The 13,364-nt window shown below is 55.3% G+C and overlaps 1 protein-coding gene across 1 annotated transcript; it reads right to left on the bottom strand.

Moving 5' to 3' along the window:
* Nucleotides 1-3,629: 3,629 nt before the first annotated feature.
* CEL (carboxyl ester lipase) lies at nucleotides 3,630-12,629 on the bottom strand. The gene is made up of 11 exons (XM_004713229.1): nucleotides 12,564-12,629; nucleotides 10,405-10,555; nucleotides 10,029-10,151; nucleotides 9,546-9,743; nucleotides 8,733-8,863; nucleotides 8,440-8,547; nucleotides 7,920-8,037; nucleotides 6,653-6,839; nucleotides 6,329-6,532; nucleotides 4,303-4,500; nucleotides 3,630-3,942 (listed from the first exon to the last, which is right to left on the bottom strand). Exons 1-11 carry the CDS (start codon nucleotides 12,627-12,629, stop codon nucleotides 3,630-3,632), a joined length of 1,797 nt encoding a protein of 598 aa, XP_004713286.1.
* Nucleotides 12,630-13,364: the final 735 nt, after the last annotated feature.

Below are 13,364 nucleotides of genomic sequence, written 5' to 3'. Positions count from 1 at the left end.
GCCCGATTCAGAACAGTAGCAAATTACAGTGATGAAATAGCAATGAAAATAATGTTAGGGTTGGGGTTCACCACAACATGAGGAACCGTATCAAAGGGTCACAGCATTAGGAAGGTTGAGAACCACTGCTCTATCGGGTCAATAGGAGGCATCGACTCAATGGCAGTGAGTACATGAGAGATCCACCTGTGCACATGTGTGCCATGTATAAATAAATGTGTACCTATAAGTGCCCCGGTGGCACAACGGGTAATCTTTGGGCTGCGAACTGAAAGGTTGGTGCTTCGAATCCACCAGCTGGTCTCAGATGAGGCTGGCTGCTTCCGTTAAGGCTCAGAAAGCCCATGGGGCAGTTCTGCTCTGTCCGACGGGGTTGCTGTGGGTCAGAATCCACTCAGTGGCAGTGGGCTTATGTTTTTGTTTGGTTGGGTTTGGGGCCATTTTAGATTAGGGCCCACTCTATCCAGTATGACCGCATGTTCCCATCTGCAAAGAGCTGATTCCCAAATAAGTTCACATGCACCAAGTACCGGGGCTTAGAACTTGAACATTTTTGGTAGGGGGAATGGCAGGCTTCAAGGAGCCCTGATGGCACAGTGGGCCACAAGGTCAGCAGTTCAAATCCACTGGCCACTCTGTAGAAGAAAGGGGAGGCTTTCTGCTTCCCGTTAAGATTTGCAGCCTCAGAAAACCAAAGGGGGTGCAGACCTGGACTCTGCCTCAGAGGGTTGCTACGAATCAGAATGGGCTCGATGGCATTGGGTTGGTTTTTTTGAGTTGGCACAACCGAGTTCCTAACAACTCCCTTTCCGCTTTGACCTATTGAACACTCTTGGGTCAATGTCTATTTACACTCTTCCCCACCCTCCTCTACCCGCTGACAGCCATGGAGGGGCAGGGGCTCAGGTAGGAGGGAGGAGATCTGGCGAACAGCATTCCTCTAGCCTCACTTCAATGTTCGTTACTGCCCGACATGGTCCTTAGTGCATACAAAGTGGAACAGTAGAGTGTATGCTACTGTACCCGAGGAATGATAAAAGATTGGCAGCCCTGAACCAGGAGCCAGTGCGAGAGACAGGGCAGTGAACTCCCCAGGCCACAGAGAAAATAAAGCTGACTGTCTTGGGCCTGGAGGCTGGCTTTTGGAGTAGTGTGTCTCCGGGCATGTAATTGGAGGTGCTGGGTCTGCTGACCCGGGAGCTAGAGCTTCGTGTTTGGGCCAAAGCTTGAAGCAGAGTGGAGTTCTCTGGGCATGTCATTCCAGTCCTAAAAGAACTTGGTAACACTGTCCAGGCACACTGAAGACAAATGGGTGCATAAGCAAATGTGGCGAAGAAAGCTGATGGTGCCCGGCTATCAAAAAGTATAGCATCTGGGGTCTTAAAGGCTTGAAGGTAATCAAGCGGCCATCAAGCTCAGAAGCAACAAAACCCACATGGAAGAAGCACACCAGCCTATGCAACCACGAGGTGTCGAAGGGATCAGGTATGAGGCATCATCAGAACAAAAAATCTTACCATAGTGAATGATGGGGAGAGTGCGGAGTGGAGACCCAAAGCCCATGAGTAGGCCACTGGAGATCCCCTTGCAGAGGGGTCTCGGGGAGGAGATGAGCCAGTCAGGGTGCGATGTAACAACGATGAAAAATACAACTTTCCTCTAGTTCCTAAATGTTTCCTCCCCACTCCCACTACCATGACTCGAATTCGACCTTGCAAGTCTGGCTAGACCAGAGGATGGACACTGGTACAGATAGGAACTGAAAATACAGGGAATCCAGGGCGGGTGAGCCCTACAGGACCAGTGGTGTGAGTGGCGATACTGGGAGGGTAGCGGGAGAGTGGGTAGGAAAGAGGGAACCGATTACAAGGATCTACATGTGACCTCCTCCCTGGGGGACGGACAGCAGAAAAGTGGGTGAAGGGAGACGTCTGACAGGGCAAGATATGACAAAATACCAATTTATAAACTATCAAGGGCTCATGAGGGAGGGGGGAGCGGGGAGGGAGGGGAAAAATGAGGACCTAATGCCGGGGGGTTAAGTGGAGAGAAAATGTTTTGAGAATGATGAGGGCAATGAATGTACAAATGCGCTTTACACAATTGATGTGTGTATGGATTGTGATGAGTTGTATGAGCCCCTAATAAAATGATTAAAAAAAAACAAAAAACACTGTCCAGGCAGAGAGAGGCCAGGCCAAAAGGCTGAGGGCCAGAGAGAAGAGGCTGTCCTGACTGAACCATTTCTCACCTACATAGCCACCTGTTAGCTTGCTTTAAAAAACCCGTAACTAAAAACCATAACCAGGAGTGGTCTGTGATTCTGTATGGCCATCGCAATGACTCCCTGAAGCCAGTCGAGAAGAAGTAGAGGGTGCCTTGGGGTGAGGTGGTACGGAAGCCGTGGGATCGAGGCCTGTCTGACCGTGCAGTCTCATAGGCATCCGTCTTGGTCTGATGTGCAGTTTGACCCTCCGTCCTGCTTGTGAAGTTGGAGGAGGTCAAAGGCCACCCCCGTCACATTCTTCTTCACTGCAGTCAATTCACCACGTCCAATAATGAGATGGTAGATAGGCGAGGAAAGGGTGTCTGTGCCGCCTTTCTGGCCCTTGTGCCCGAGGACAAGATACTGCTTTGGTTTTTGTTGTGTTCATGAGAGCTTGCCAGGGTCAGGTGGATTGAAACCTAATCACTTCTGAGATTGAAAAGAGGAGAGTTGAGACACACGCACGCACGCACGCACGCACGCTCGCACCATAAGGAAGCTGGTAAGCCAAAGGACCAAGGGGGTTGCCCAGGGCTACTGATAAGGAAAATAATTGGCATGGCTGAGACCCAGATTTGAACTTCAGGTCCTGAGAGCTGTTTTGTGCTTTTTGTGCCCTTGTGCTTCAGCAGCACTCGGTAACTTCAGACTGGCCCCTACTGGGACTTCTGTCAGCCACCCTTCCGACACTGCCCAGGAGGGGAGCCACCCTGCGCCCTTTGCTTACGAGAATCCGCTGTGCTAATTTGTGCACTTTGTATCCAGCTGGGGCAACAGAACCAGTTTCTCTTCCCTGACTGGGTCCCCAGACCACAATCAATACAGAAGTCACTCTCTGCCCCACCCTCAGGACTTGGGGCATAGCTGGGTTCTGCTGTCTCCAGAGGAAGCCACCACCTATTCTCCCCACCCCCACCCGTCCCCTGTGCCCCCTAGGACAGTCCTCTGCAGAGTCCAGCTCCCCTCCCTGGTTGCCTCTGCCTTTGGGCCAGCGCCCAGCCCACCAGGAGCCAGCAGGCTGGTATGGAATGGGGGAGGGCAGGCTTTGGGATAGCCCACAGCTGAATCCTGATGCCGGGTCTACCGTGTCATGTCTCAACCTGTCCCCAAGTCCCCAACAGTAGTCCCCAACAGTAGCATGGGACTCCTGGGAACTTGGAACACCAGCCCCAGTCCTGATGCAGTGGTCAGCCGCTCCTGCTGCTGTTCAGAGAAGTGGCTGTCCCTCCTTCCTCTAGCTGGCTCTTGGGAACAACAAGAGATGCCAAACAGATGGGTGAGGCTTTATTCAGGAAGAGCATGGGAGTTGGGGGTCTCTGGGGTCCCACCTTTATGGCCTCTTGGGGCCAAGCCTCCTGAGACTTTAAAAGCCGATAACTATGGGCATCTGACCCTCAGAGTTGCCCTCTGGGGGTGCGGGGGCAGCCTCAGAGTCGCCCACAGGTGGCAAAGGGGCTTCCTCAGCATCCTCCTTGGGGGGCTCGGGGGCGGACTCGCCACCCGTCACGGAGGGCAGGGCCTGGTAAGTCTGGGTCCAGTAGTGTAGGTAGTCGGTCCTCCAGTGCTGCTTCATGGAGTTACTGTCAATCTTCTTGTTGATATCCAGGTAGTTGCCATTTTCCGGGGTGTAGGGCTCCCAGCGTGTGGGGACGGCCGAGTGGCCCGTGTTGGGGTCCCTGCGGAGTGAGAAGAGGCCGGATGGGGCCTGGAGGCTCACAGGAGGCTGGAGCCCTGAAGCCCGAACCAGCACTGCCTTCCTATTGGGCCTGGGCAATGTTCGCTGGCTCCAAACCCGAGTCCACCAACAAAGGCTCCCTGTGTCCCGGACACTGCGGTACCTGGGCGCTCTGAGGGCCTGTGCAGAGGGGTGGGCACATGCGGCAGCACTGACCCTTTGGCAGATGGAGACACTTGGGTTCATGAGGGGATGTGACTTGCCCCAGGTCTCCCCATGGGTATGTAAGGGTGCAGAGACTCCTGGACTGCAGGACGTGTCTGTTGCTGCCCGTGCGCCTGCACTCGGCCCCAACCCTTACCCAGTTCTGGCGAAGTTGGTCCAGTAGGCGATCATGTTCTTGGAGACCGTTTTGTCTTGGGCCCGGTAGCCCAGGAGGGTTTGGAAGGGCTTCCCAAAGACATACTGGATGTCGTCCGCGTGGTCAGCCCCCACCCAGCTGGGGTAGACGGGCATCCGAGAGGGGTGGGTGAACAGGTAGTTGTAGGTCTTGGCGCTCCTGAGGACGACAGGGAGAAACCACTCCGATTGGGAGGATGCTCACCCGGCTGGCCCAACCTGGAAAGGAACCTGAAAGGAGAGTCTGGGGAGTGTGGCCAAGACTCATACAGGAACTAGGATGGCTCCCTCTGGAGAAGGGAAAGCTGCAGGCAGCCTCAAGATTCCGCTTTTCCATTGCATGTACCCTTCAGGCTAACACACGAGGAGCTCTGGTCGCGCAGTGGTTACGTGTTGGGCTGCTAACCGCATGGGCTGCAGTTTGAAAGCACCGACCCCTGAGGGAGAAAGGTGGGGCTCTCGACTCCTATAGATTACAGTCTGGGAGACCCACAGGGGCGGTGCTACCCTGTCCTGCAGGGTCGCTGTGGGTCGGCACCCACTCAGCAGCAGTGCATTTGGTTATTTTCGGTCTACACACGGTTGGAGGCATCTCCCTCCTATAGCTGAGAACCAAGAAAGCTGTTTCCACGCCAGCCTTTTCTCCCCACTTGCCGTGTGACCGGCCAAATTCTCTGACCTCCGCGGTTCTCCTTCTGCATCGGGTATCGGAAGCTCAGGGCTGAGTGGACTGCAGAGCTCTCCACCGAGACTTAGGGATTCAATTGGTTTCTCCTCCCTTTTAAGCACCCTGGTAATGACACGGTCATGAGCCTGGCTGTTAGCCAAAGGTGGTCAAGGTTGCCAAGCCGTGTCCACCCAGAGGGGCCTTGGAAGAAAGGTCTTGTGAGCTACTTCCCAGAATCCAGCCATTGAAAACCCGACGGACACGATTCTACTCCCACACACACATACTCATACACACACATGTGTTGGAGTCCACTCATTGGCAATGGCTCCTCCAGTATTTACTGTGTGACAAGCCCTGGTGGCTCACTGGTAAGTGCTCAGCTGGAATCAGCAGCCGGAACCCACCCGCCATGTCCCGGGGGTGGGGGGGCAAAGACCCAGGATCTGCTCCCATCGGGATCACAGCCTCCGTGTGCCATTGTGACCTGGTGCGGGAGGCCTCCCTCATCCAGACGACTTCTGTGTCTGCTTCTGTGTCCTTGTTCTCCTCAAATTCTACCTGAGATTGGGGTCTCTGGTGGATGCTAAAACGGGCGTAGTCAGAAAACAGGATTCCAAAGCTCTCTTTCCTGGTGGGATAGCTGGAGGGTCTGGGAAAGTTGGCACCAGAAAAAAAAAAAAAAGGTCACTCCCTTATTCCCTTGGGTCTGCAAGGGAGATTCCGCAAGGGTAGGCACTCCTGGTATCACCAGGAGTTACACCGTTTGGGGGCTTTCAGAACTGCGTTAAATCTCGAAGTCCTCATTTAGCCAGGGTCCTATGACTCATCAGACCTCCCTCCTCTGCATGATGTGTCCGTGTCTCTGTCCCTATTAAGACTTCATGATTGTTCTCCTAAATAAAAGAGAGAGAGAGATTACAGCCTAGGAAATCCTGTGTCCAATCGGGTGCCCTGGGCTGGACTTGACGGAAGGCATATAACAGCAGTGTGTTCCCCTCAAGGATAACTGAACAAAAGTCGTTGTTGTCCAGTGTTCTCACAAGAGATGGAGGGTAGGCTTAAGAATGCCCCAGGGGTAGGCCAGCCAGGGTGGAGGGTCTTGGTGGCATTTTGTAAACCCCTGGGGCTGGAAGGGGAGGAGAGGGCCTTGGAGCCTTGTCACATGGGCAGGGACACGTGGGGGCTGGCCAGCGCTCTCCCAGGCACCCTGATACCTGTGAGCCACCCCCCTGCTGAGGCCCCACAGGAAAGTGCCACATCCCAGGCAGGTATCCTCAGGGAGCAAAGCCCACCCCCGGCACCACGCCCAGGCCCTCACTTGGCATTGGCTCTGTGCTGGGCCAGGGCGATCTTGGTGGGTACCAGGAAGAGGATGTCCGTCTCAAAATTCACCACGGTCTTCTTCTTGGCCTCCTGGGATGAGTCCTGGGTCCAGGGCTCGGTGTAGAACTGGAAGGAGGCTTGGGCACCTTTGAGCCCCTTGGTGATGGTGAGCCCGCTGACCAGCTTGTAGAAGTCCTCACTGCAAGGGACCAAGCAGGAATTGAACTCTCCACACAGTGGGTGGCCCCCTCACCCACGCCGCTAACCTCCTCACCCTCACCCTTTTCGCCATGCCTCTGCACCCGGGCTTGCTGCTTACTCGGTGATGGCTTGGGACTTCTTGTCAATCGCCGGCATGTCGATGGAGGAGAAGATGTGGCCGTCCATGTTGTTGGTGCCCGCCATGTAGTCAATGTCGGCAGTGTTGGCGTACAGGTTGACAGGATCCTCGGGGATGAAGTCTCCATCGATGACAGGGACGAACGCCAGGTAGTGCAGCATGGGGTCTGGGTGGGAGAGCCGACACGACACAGTCGCGCCCCTTCCAGGCCCCCTCTGAGCCCTGCCTCTACTTCAGAGGGGGCGTCTGACTCCCTCCCCGAGAGGCTGCCTGGGGGCCACCTCCCGCCTCTGGTCTGAAGTAGTTTCTCAACCTGGACCCGACTAACACATTGAGCCAGATAATTAATTCTATATCATGTTGTGGGGGGTGGGAGGCTGTCTGTGGCACCCCCTCCCTGCTGGTGACAACAAAACATGTCTTCAGACATTGACACCTGTCCCCTACGGGCAAAACCATCTCAGGAGGAGATGGAGGGGCAACTGAGGGCACAGAGGGAGAAAGGGGCACCTCTCCTCCAGGGCTAGGTTCTAAGCTGTCAGCCTTAAATTCTGGGAGGTCCCCCCAGTACGTTCCAGCACCCCTGAACCAAAGGCCCTATGGGCCCAGGGGATACGAAGAGTTCATTAGGTCCAGCCCTGTCCGTTTGCCCTCCAACGGGAAGTGTGGGCTTTGATTTTGCAACGCGCTTACATTGAATTCAAGTGAGCGATGTGCTGGCCCCGTTGCTCTCTACCTGAGTAGAATGATCAAGGGGGAATCCCAGCCTACCGGGCTGAGGATGCTGACCTCCATCCATCCCCCAAGCCTTCCCAAGGTAGACACTATTAGGGCTGGAGGCCCACACGCTACGGTAGGTGCTCAGTAAATGCCTGTTAAATGAATGCAAGATCATCTACCATGAATTTTGTGGTCTAGGGCCCGTGGATTTTCGGGGTCTATAAATTGCCCTACATTGTGTGTAACTAGTGCAAATGTGTGCATGCCAGGGGTGTAACCCAAGTGCCCATCAGCTTCTCCGGGGGTCCATGGCCCCTGGAAGATAAGAAGGAAGAAGGGTCCCTATTTACAGCTGGGAGCAGCTGAGGCCTGCACGGGGGCAATTTCCACGTTCTGCAAATCCTGGTGACGGGATCCAGCCTCAAATAAGACACCTTCCTCTCCTCTCTAGGAGAGCAGCCCTGCCCTGCGGAGCCCTGCCCCCACCTTGAGTTCCCACCCCCGCCTGCCCAGCCACCCGACTCACACTCCATGCCGGCCAGGGGCATCTTGTAGGCCAGAGTCAGGGCCCGGGGGTCCGTGACTTTCAGACACTTGGCCATCTTAGAGGTGTCGTCCAGGGGGCAGCCCACCTTCTTGGCGATCTGAGGGTGCGGAGTAAATAGGGGGCAGGTCAGGAAGGCCAGTGCTCAGGAGAGAGACTGACTGGAAATCGGGACGCAGTTTGTGGTAGAAAATGGAAAAGTGACAAAACTATAATAAGTTGTGAATTATGAAGGGTTCATGAGGGAGGAGGGCTGGGGAGGGAGGGGGGAAATGAGCAACTGATATTAAAGGCTGAGGTGGAGGGCAAATGTTTTGAGAATGATGAGGGCAGCGAATGTACATATGTGCTTGACACAATGGATGTATGGATGGATTGTGATGAGAATTGTACGAGCGCCCAATAAAAAAAAAAAAAACCAGAAAGAAAATGGAAAAGTGAAAGACAGCCTCCCAGGCATGAAACCCAGCCCTGAACCACACCCGCCCTGCCAGCCACTTACCATCTTGGCCCAGTAGAGTGGATTCTTCTGAATGACCCAGGGGCTCAGCGCCACGCCACTCTGGCTGATGGCCCTCCGGATGAGGCCCTTGTTGTACGGAGAGAGGGTCTGCAATACACAGAGGGGCCGTCACCAAGGTCTCGCCTACCCTGCCCCAGCCCAGGCTCAGCCCCAGCCACTCCAGCCCAGCTCTCCTCCACCTGCCCGCCCGCCTTCCCACTCAGCACCTACCAGCTCCCACCCAAACCCTTTGGGGCAGACCCCCCACCCCTCCACTCTGGGGACCTCCCGACCTGCAGAGAGACGCTGGCACCTCCAGCCGATTCGCCGAAGATGGTGATGTTGTTGGGATCCCCACCAAAGGCTGCGATGTTTCTCTTCACCCAAGCAATGGCCATGTGCTGGTCTCGAAGGCCATAGTTACCTGGGAGTAGGGCAGGGGTGGGCATCACTGGGGGGCCTTTGGCAAGGAGTCAGGGTGCTAGAGATGAGCAGCATAGAGCCTGGCACACAGTAGGTGCACGACCAATGTGGGTTAGGTTAAAAGATCCTCAACTGTGTAGAGTCCAGGGGTGACAAATGGTAGGCCCGGGGGCTGAGCCTAGGTGGGGTACTGAAGGCTCTTAGAGGGCTGGGGCAGGGGAGGGGACAGGTTAGCCTGGTTGCTGTTCATCTCTCTCCCTGCCTAGTCCCTCGCTGTCTCTCTCTATTGGCATCAGCCGCTCTGCGGGAGAAAGACGAGGCTTTCCACTCCCATAAAGAGTTACAGTCTCAGAAACCCACAAGGGCAGCTCTGCCCTGTCCTAGAGGGTCACTGTGGCTCAGAATGAACACAATGGCAGGGAGTTTCATTTCGGGCTTATATCATCTGGTTTCTCCCCTGCTTCTCTTAGACTCTCTCTTTGGGTCTCTGTCTGTCTGTCTGGCAGCCTCATCTATTTCGATACAGCCGAGATCATGATTCGGTTCCATTTTTTCCAGCTCAGTGAAAAGGATTCTGGGCCTTTCCGTAGAGCTGAGCAGAGGGGCACTGAGGAGGATTCGGAGCTCATGTGGTCAGGCATACTTGCTCCCTGACCCCTGGGGCCCTCAGGGGCTGGGCAAACCTGGCAGGTTGGAGTCCCCGGTGCTGAGGAAGCCGAGGGGGCCGACGCGGTAGTTGAAGGTGACCACGATGACGTTGCCTCGCGTAGCGATCTCCTCCCCATCGTACAGGTAGTTGCTGAGGAAGTTGGCTCCGTGGCCAGCGCCCATGAGGAAGGCACCGCCATAGATCCAAACCATGACGGGCAGGTCCCGAGAGACTGGAGCAGGATGGAAATCATCCCATGATCCGGAGACGCCCACCCAGGCCCTCCTGCCCGCTAATCCCCACCCCCACTTCCATGCAGGGGGTATGTCCATGTGGTCTCCAAGGGTCTGTCCTACCCCAGGTCTGGGGAGCAAGAGGGGGAGGCCCCCTCCACCCCATCACCCACCTCTGTGCTGACTGGGTTCCCAGACTCAGCCAGCAGGGTTGGGGCTGGGACTCGGACTCTTGGGGCTTCTTCGGGGAGAGGGCGTTCAAAGTCCCTGGAGGGTGAACGCACCTTGCCTCTTGCCCTGGGGGACCCAGATATTGAGGTAGAGGCAGTCCTCTTCCCCATAGGTGTTGTCCTGGGTGATGGTGGCCTGCAGGCATCGCTTCTTGAAGTCTTTGGCGTTCAGGGTTCCTGTGGGCAGAGGTGTGGCTAAGGGATGGCAGGTAGGGCCCGTGCCAAGGGGGTGCCAACGAGCACTCTGTCTCAGTCTTCATGGTGTCCAGCGGCAGCTGTGAAAAATCACTCAGGGATAGAAAACAAACTGCCAGAGGAGCTGTTCTCAGCTGCACTGCCGCCCGCAGGAGACGGCAGGGCTAGCGGGAGAGGCTGGCACGTCACCACGCCCCGAGCAGAAGGGTCCCGCCAAACACCCACCCACTCGCACCTTGCCAGCCAGGGTGTCGCTGGGGGTTCTCCAAGGCCTTGGGGGGTGCAGCGAAGGGGATGCCCTTGAAGATGTCCACATAGTCGCCAAAGAGCCCGAGCTTCTTGTTGACACCTTGCACGAAGCCACCTTCTGTGTACACAGCGCCCAACTGTGAGGGAGACACAGCAGGTCAGGGGCTCAGGTCGGGATGGCCCCCGGGTGCCCCTCAGAGAGAGCTTCAAGCTGGGGCGGGCGGACAGCAGGGGGTGGGGGGCCATGAGCAAGTCCACACCTGATGCCAAGGCAACCACCCTCCTCCCTTACCCCCATTGCTTAAGGAACTGGCCTAGGGCCCTGCTCACTGGTCTTGTGCCTCAGTTTGACCAGCTGTAAGATGAGCAATAGCAGTGTATGCCCTGGGGCGCCACATGTAGCATTGACTTACCCAATCAGCAAGGTAAACATGGGCCTACTTGTGTATTTGCTAATCTGTCATGAGTAATTTTAGTTCTTTCACCCAGTTTGACATTCTGCTTCTAGATCTGCCAACATCTGTCTCTCTCCCAACCTCACAGCCCCTTCCTACAGGCTCAAAGCCTCTTTTCTGATTTACAATCTGGCAGCGCTGTGGGATACGTGTCGGTCTGCTAACCACAGGGTCAGTGGTTCAAATCCACCCTCCCCTCTGTGGCTGAAAAGATGAGGTTGTCTGTTCCCATAAAGATTCACAGGCTCAGAAACCCTATAAAAGGCCCCTACGAGTCGGAAAAGGCTCAAAGGTGTACAAACCCAGCTGAGGTGAGGCTGACCCGGGCAGCAATCTGCGAGCTTTGAGGATTCTGTCTTTGAGGTGTTTCCTATTCTGAGTGTCTCCCTCGCCAGGTGAACCCAGTAGGAGCAGGAGGTGAAGGTCACCGTCGCGTCCAGGTTCCAGGGGAGGAGGACATTAGGATTCAGACTCCTGCTGAGTCATCTGGGGCCGGTATATGATCAGGCAAATGGCTTATGTGTTCGGGGCCAGTTTCCCTTTCTATAAAACGGGCATGACACCGGTCTGAGAACGGTGGTGTAGGCAGATTTACCTGTCAGATTTAGCAGCCACACAAAAACAGGTGCTCAGTTAAATTTGAATTCCAGGTAAACAGCGGCTCATCAGTAGTTTGTATACATACAACCAACTCCCTGCTATCAGGTCCGTTCTGGCTCAGAGCGACCCTCTAGGACAGAGGAGAACTGCCGGTGCCCCCGTGGGTTTCTGAGACTGGAACTTTTCTTTTCTGGCACATCTGATTTATTTTTTCAAGTAAAATATCCTAGTTCACAAGTAGCTTACTGTAATTGATTTTTTAGCTTGACCATTAAGGCTTTTGTACGATAGATGATCCACTCCTGATTTTTGACTTTTTATTTATAAAAAACGTTTATATAGACAACAGGGTCACTTAACAGATATCTTAGTGGTATTCCAACTCTTAGCAACCCTCCCTTTGTACCACAGAGGGAAGCATTGCCCTGCCCTGCACTGTCCTCACAGGGTTCCCGTGTTGGAACCCATGGCTACTGCCGCTCTGTCCCTCTCTCTTGTAAAGGCCCCTCTTTGCCACGGCCCCACTTCTTTGCCAAGCTGGGTGTCTTCTCCAGGACAACGTGTCCAAAGGAGGTTGAAACAAAGTCTTGGCATCCAGTCTGGCTGTACTTCTTCCCAGACATTTGTGTTCTGGGATTGGAACTTTTCATGGGAACAGAAAGCCTCGTCTTTCTCTCTCGGGGTGGCTGGTGGTTCCCAACTGCCACCCTTTCTCGGTTAGCAACACAACACATGATCCACGAAGCCGCTGGGGCTCCTGTCTGTAGTGCCAGCATCTCTCAAATGTCGCCTGGGGTACCCTTACATTAAAAATACCCGTTGATCGCATGAGATTCAAATTGAATTGGAATTCAAGTTTAACCCATTGAACTCTGTAGTTCCTCTGGCAACTTGAGTTGTCAGGAGTCCTGGTGGTGCCAACGGTTAAGCACTTGGCTGCTTCTCAAGAGGTTAGCAGTTCAAATCCACACAGAGGACCCTCAGGAGGAAGAGCTGGTGCTTTCCTACAGTGCCCAGATCTGATTTAGCAGGGAGAAATGAGCGCCCCCCCCCCCCAGCCTTGTGTCACCTCTGCTGGACTCTTACCTACCTTTGCTGAACTCGCCACTGCGAAGCAGCAGGTGAGGCCCAAGACGACTAGCTCCAGGTGCCCCATGGTGCGTGCCTGTCTCTGGGTGAAGCTCCTGCCAGGCCTGCTGGTATTTATGGAGCCTGAACCAGAGGGAGACGAATTGGCAGCTCCTGTGGAGGGCTCTTTCTCCCTCCACCCCTCCCCGCAGGCTGGCCAAGCTCCTGCCACTGTCCCTGCAGTGAGGAGACTGTTGCTATTCCCAGGGGCGGGGGTGGAAGCACCTAGGTTGTCTACACACACACACACCTGTACACAGGTGCTTTCCCAGTTCCCAATGCCAGCTGTGCCTGGTGCCAATGGTGCACCTGTGCAGGCTGCTGCCTGCCTGGGAGCCGAGGCAGGTGGCACAGGCTGTGGGGGTTCTGCCCAGCGGCACAGGGCCCTGCAGTCCGGCTCCTCAGAGGAAATGCTTGGCCTCCATGCCCTGCCACCCCTACTTCAGGGAAGGGTGAGTTTATAGGAATCCTTCCGATGGAGGACTGTCTATGTGACTTTGCTCTCAGGCCCAGTGAGCTGGCTGGGCCCACTGGCTATGCAGGCTGTGGGGCGCTGTCACCAGTCAGCACAGCGAGGCCGGGGGTGGAGATCTCTGAATGGGGCACAGGGTGGGAGATGGAAGGCCCTGAGCCAGTCTGGAGGGTCAGGAAAAAACGCGAGGAAACAAGGAGGCTTCCTAGCCATAGGAATAGCATGAGCAAAGGCCCTGAGGCACACTCCGACCCAGAGACAGACAGACAGAGAGGGAAGCAAAAGAAGTCA

This window comes from Echinops telfairi, unplaced genomic scaffold (genome assembly GCF_000313985.2).
Source record: "Echinops telfairi isolate 266 unplaced genomic scaffold, ASM31398v2 ScPeMD7_22;HRSCAF=79, whole genome shotgun sequence".
Classification (NCBI taxonomy): Eukaryota; Metazoa; Chordata; class Mammalia; order Afrosoricida; family Tenrecidae; genus Echinops; species Echinops telfairi.
Note: the sequence above shows the minus strand (reverse complement) of the source record. Positions and strands in the feature narration are given on the sequence as shown.

What these genes read in the sequence shown, in the direction of transcription:
- CEL (XM_004713229.1), bottom strand. Translation starts at nt 12,629, where the DNA reads ATGGGGCACCTGGAGCTAGTCGTCTTGGGCCTCACCTGCTGCTTCGCA. An exon ending in GTGCCAGCGTCTCTCTGCAG is followed by an intron (nt 8,548 to 8,732) that starts GTCGGGAGGTCC and finishes TGTGTATTGCAG; the next exon opens with ACCCTCTCTCCGTACAACAA. An exon ending in CAGCACAGAGCCAATGCCAA is followed by an intron (nt 4,501 to 6,328) that starts GTGAGGGCCTGG and finishes TGTCGTCCTCAG; the next exon opens with GAGCGCCAAGACCTACAACT.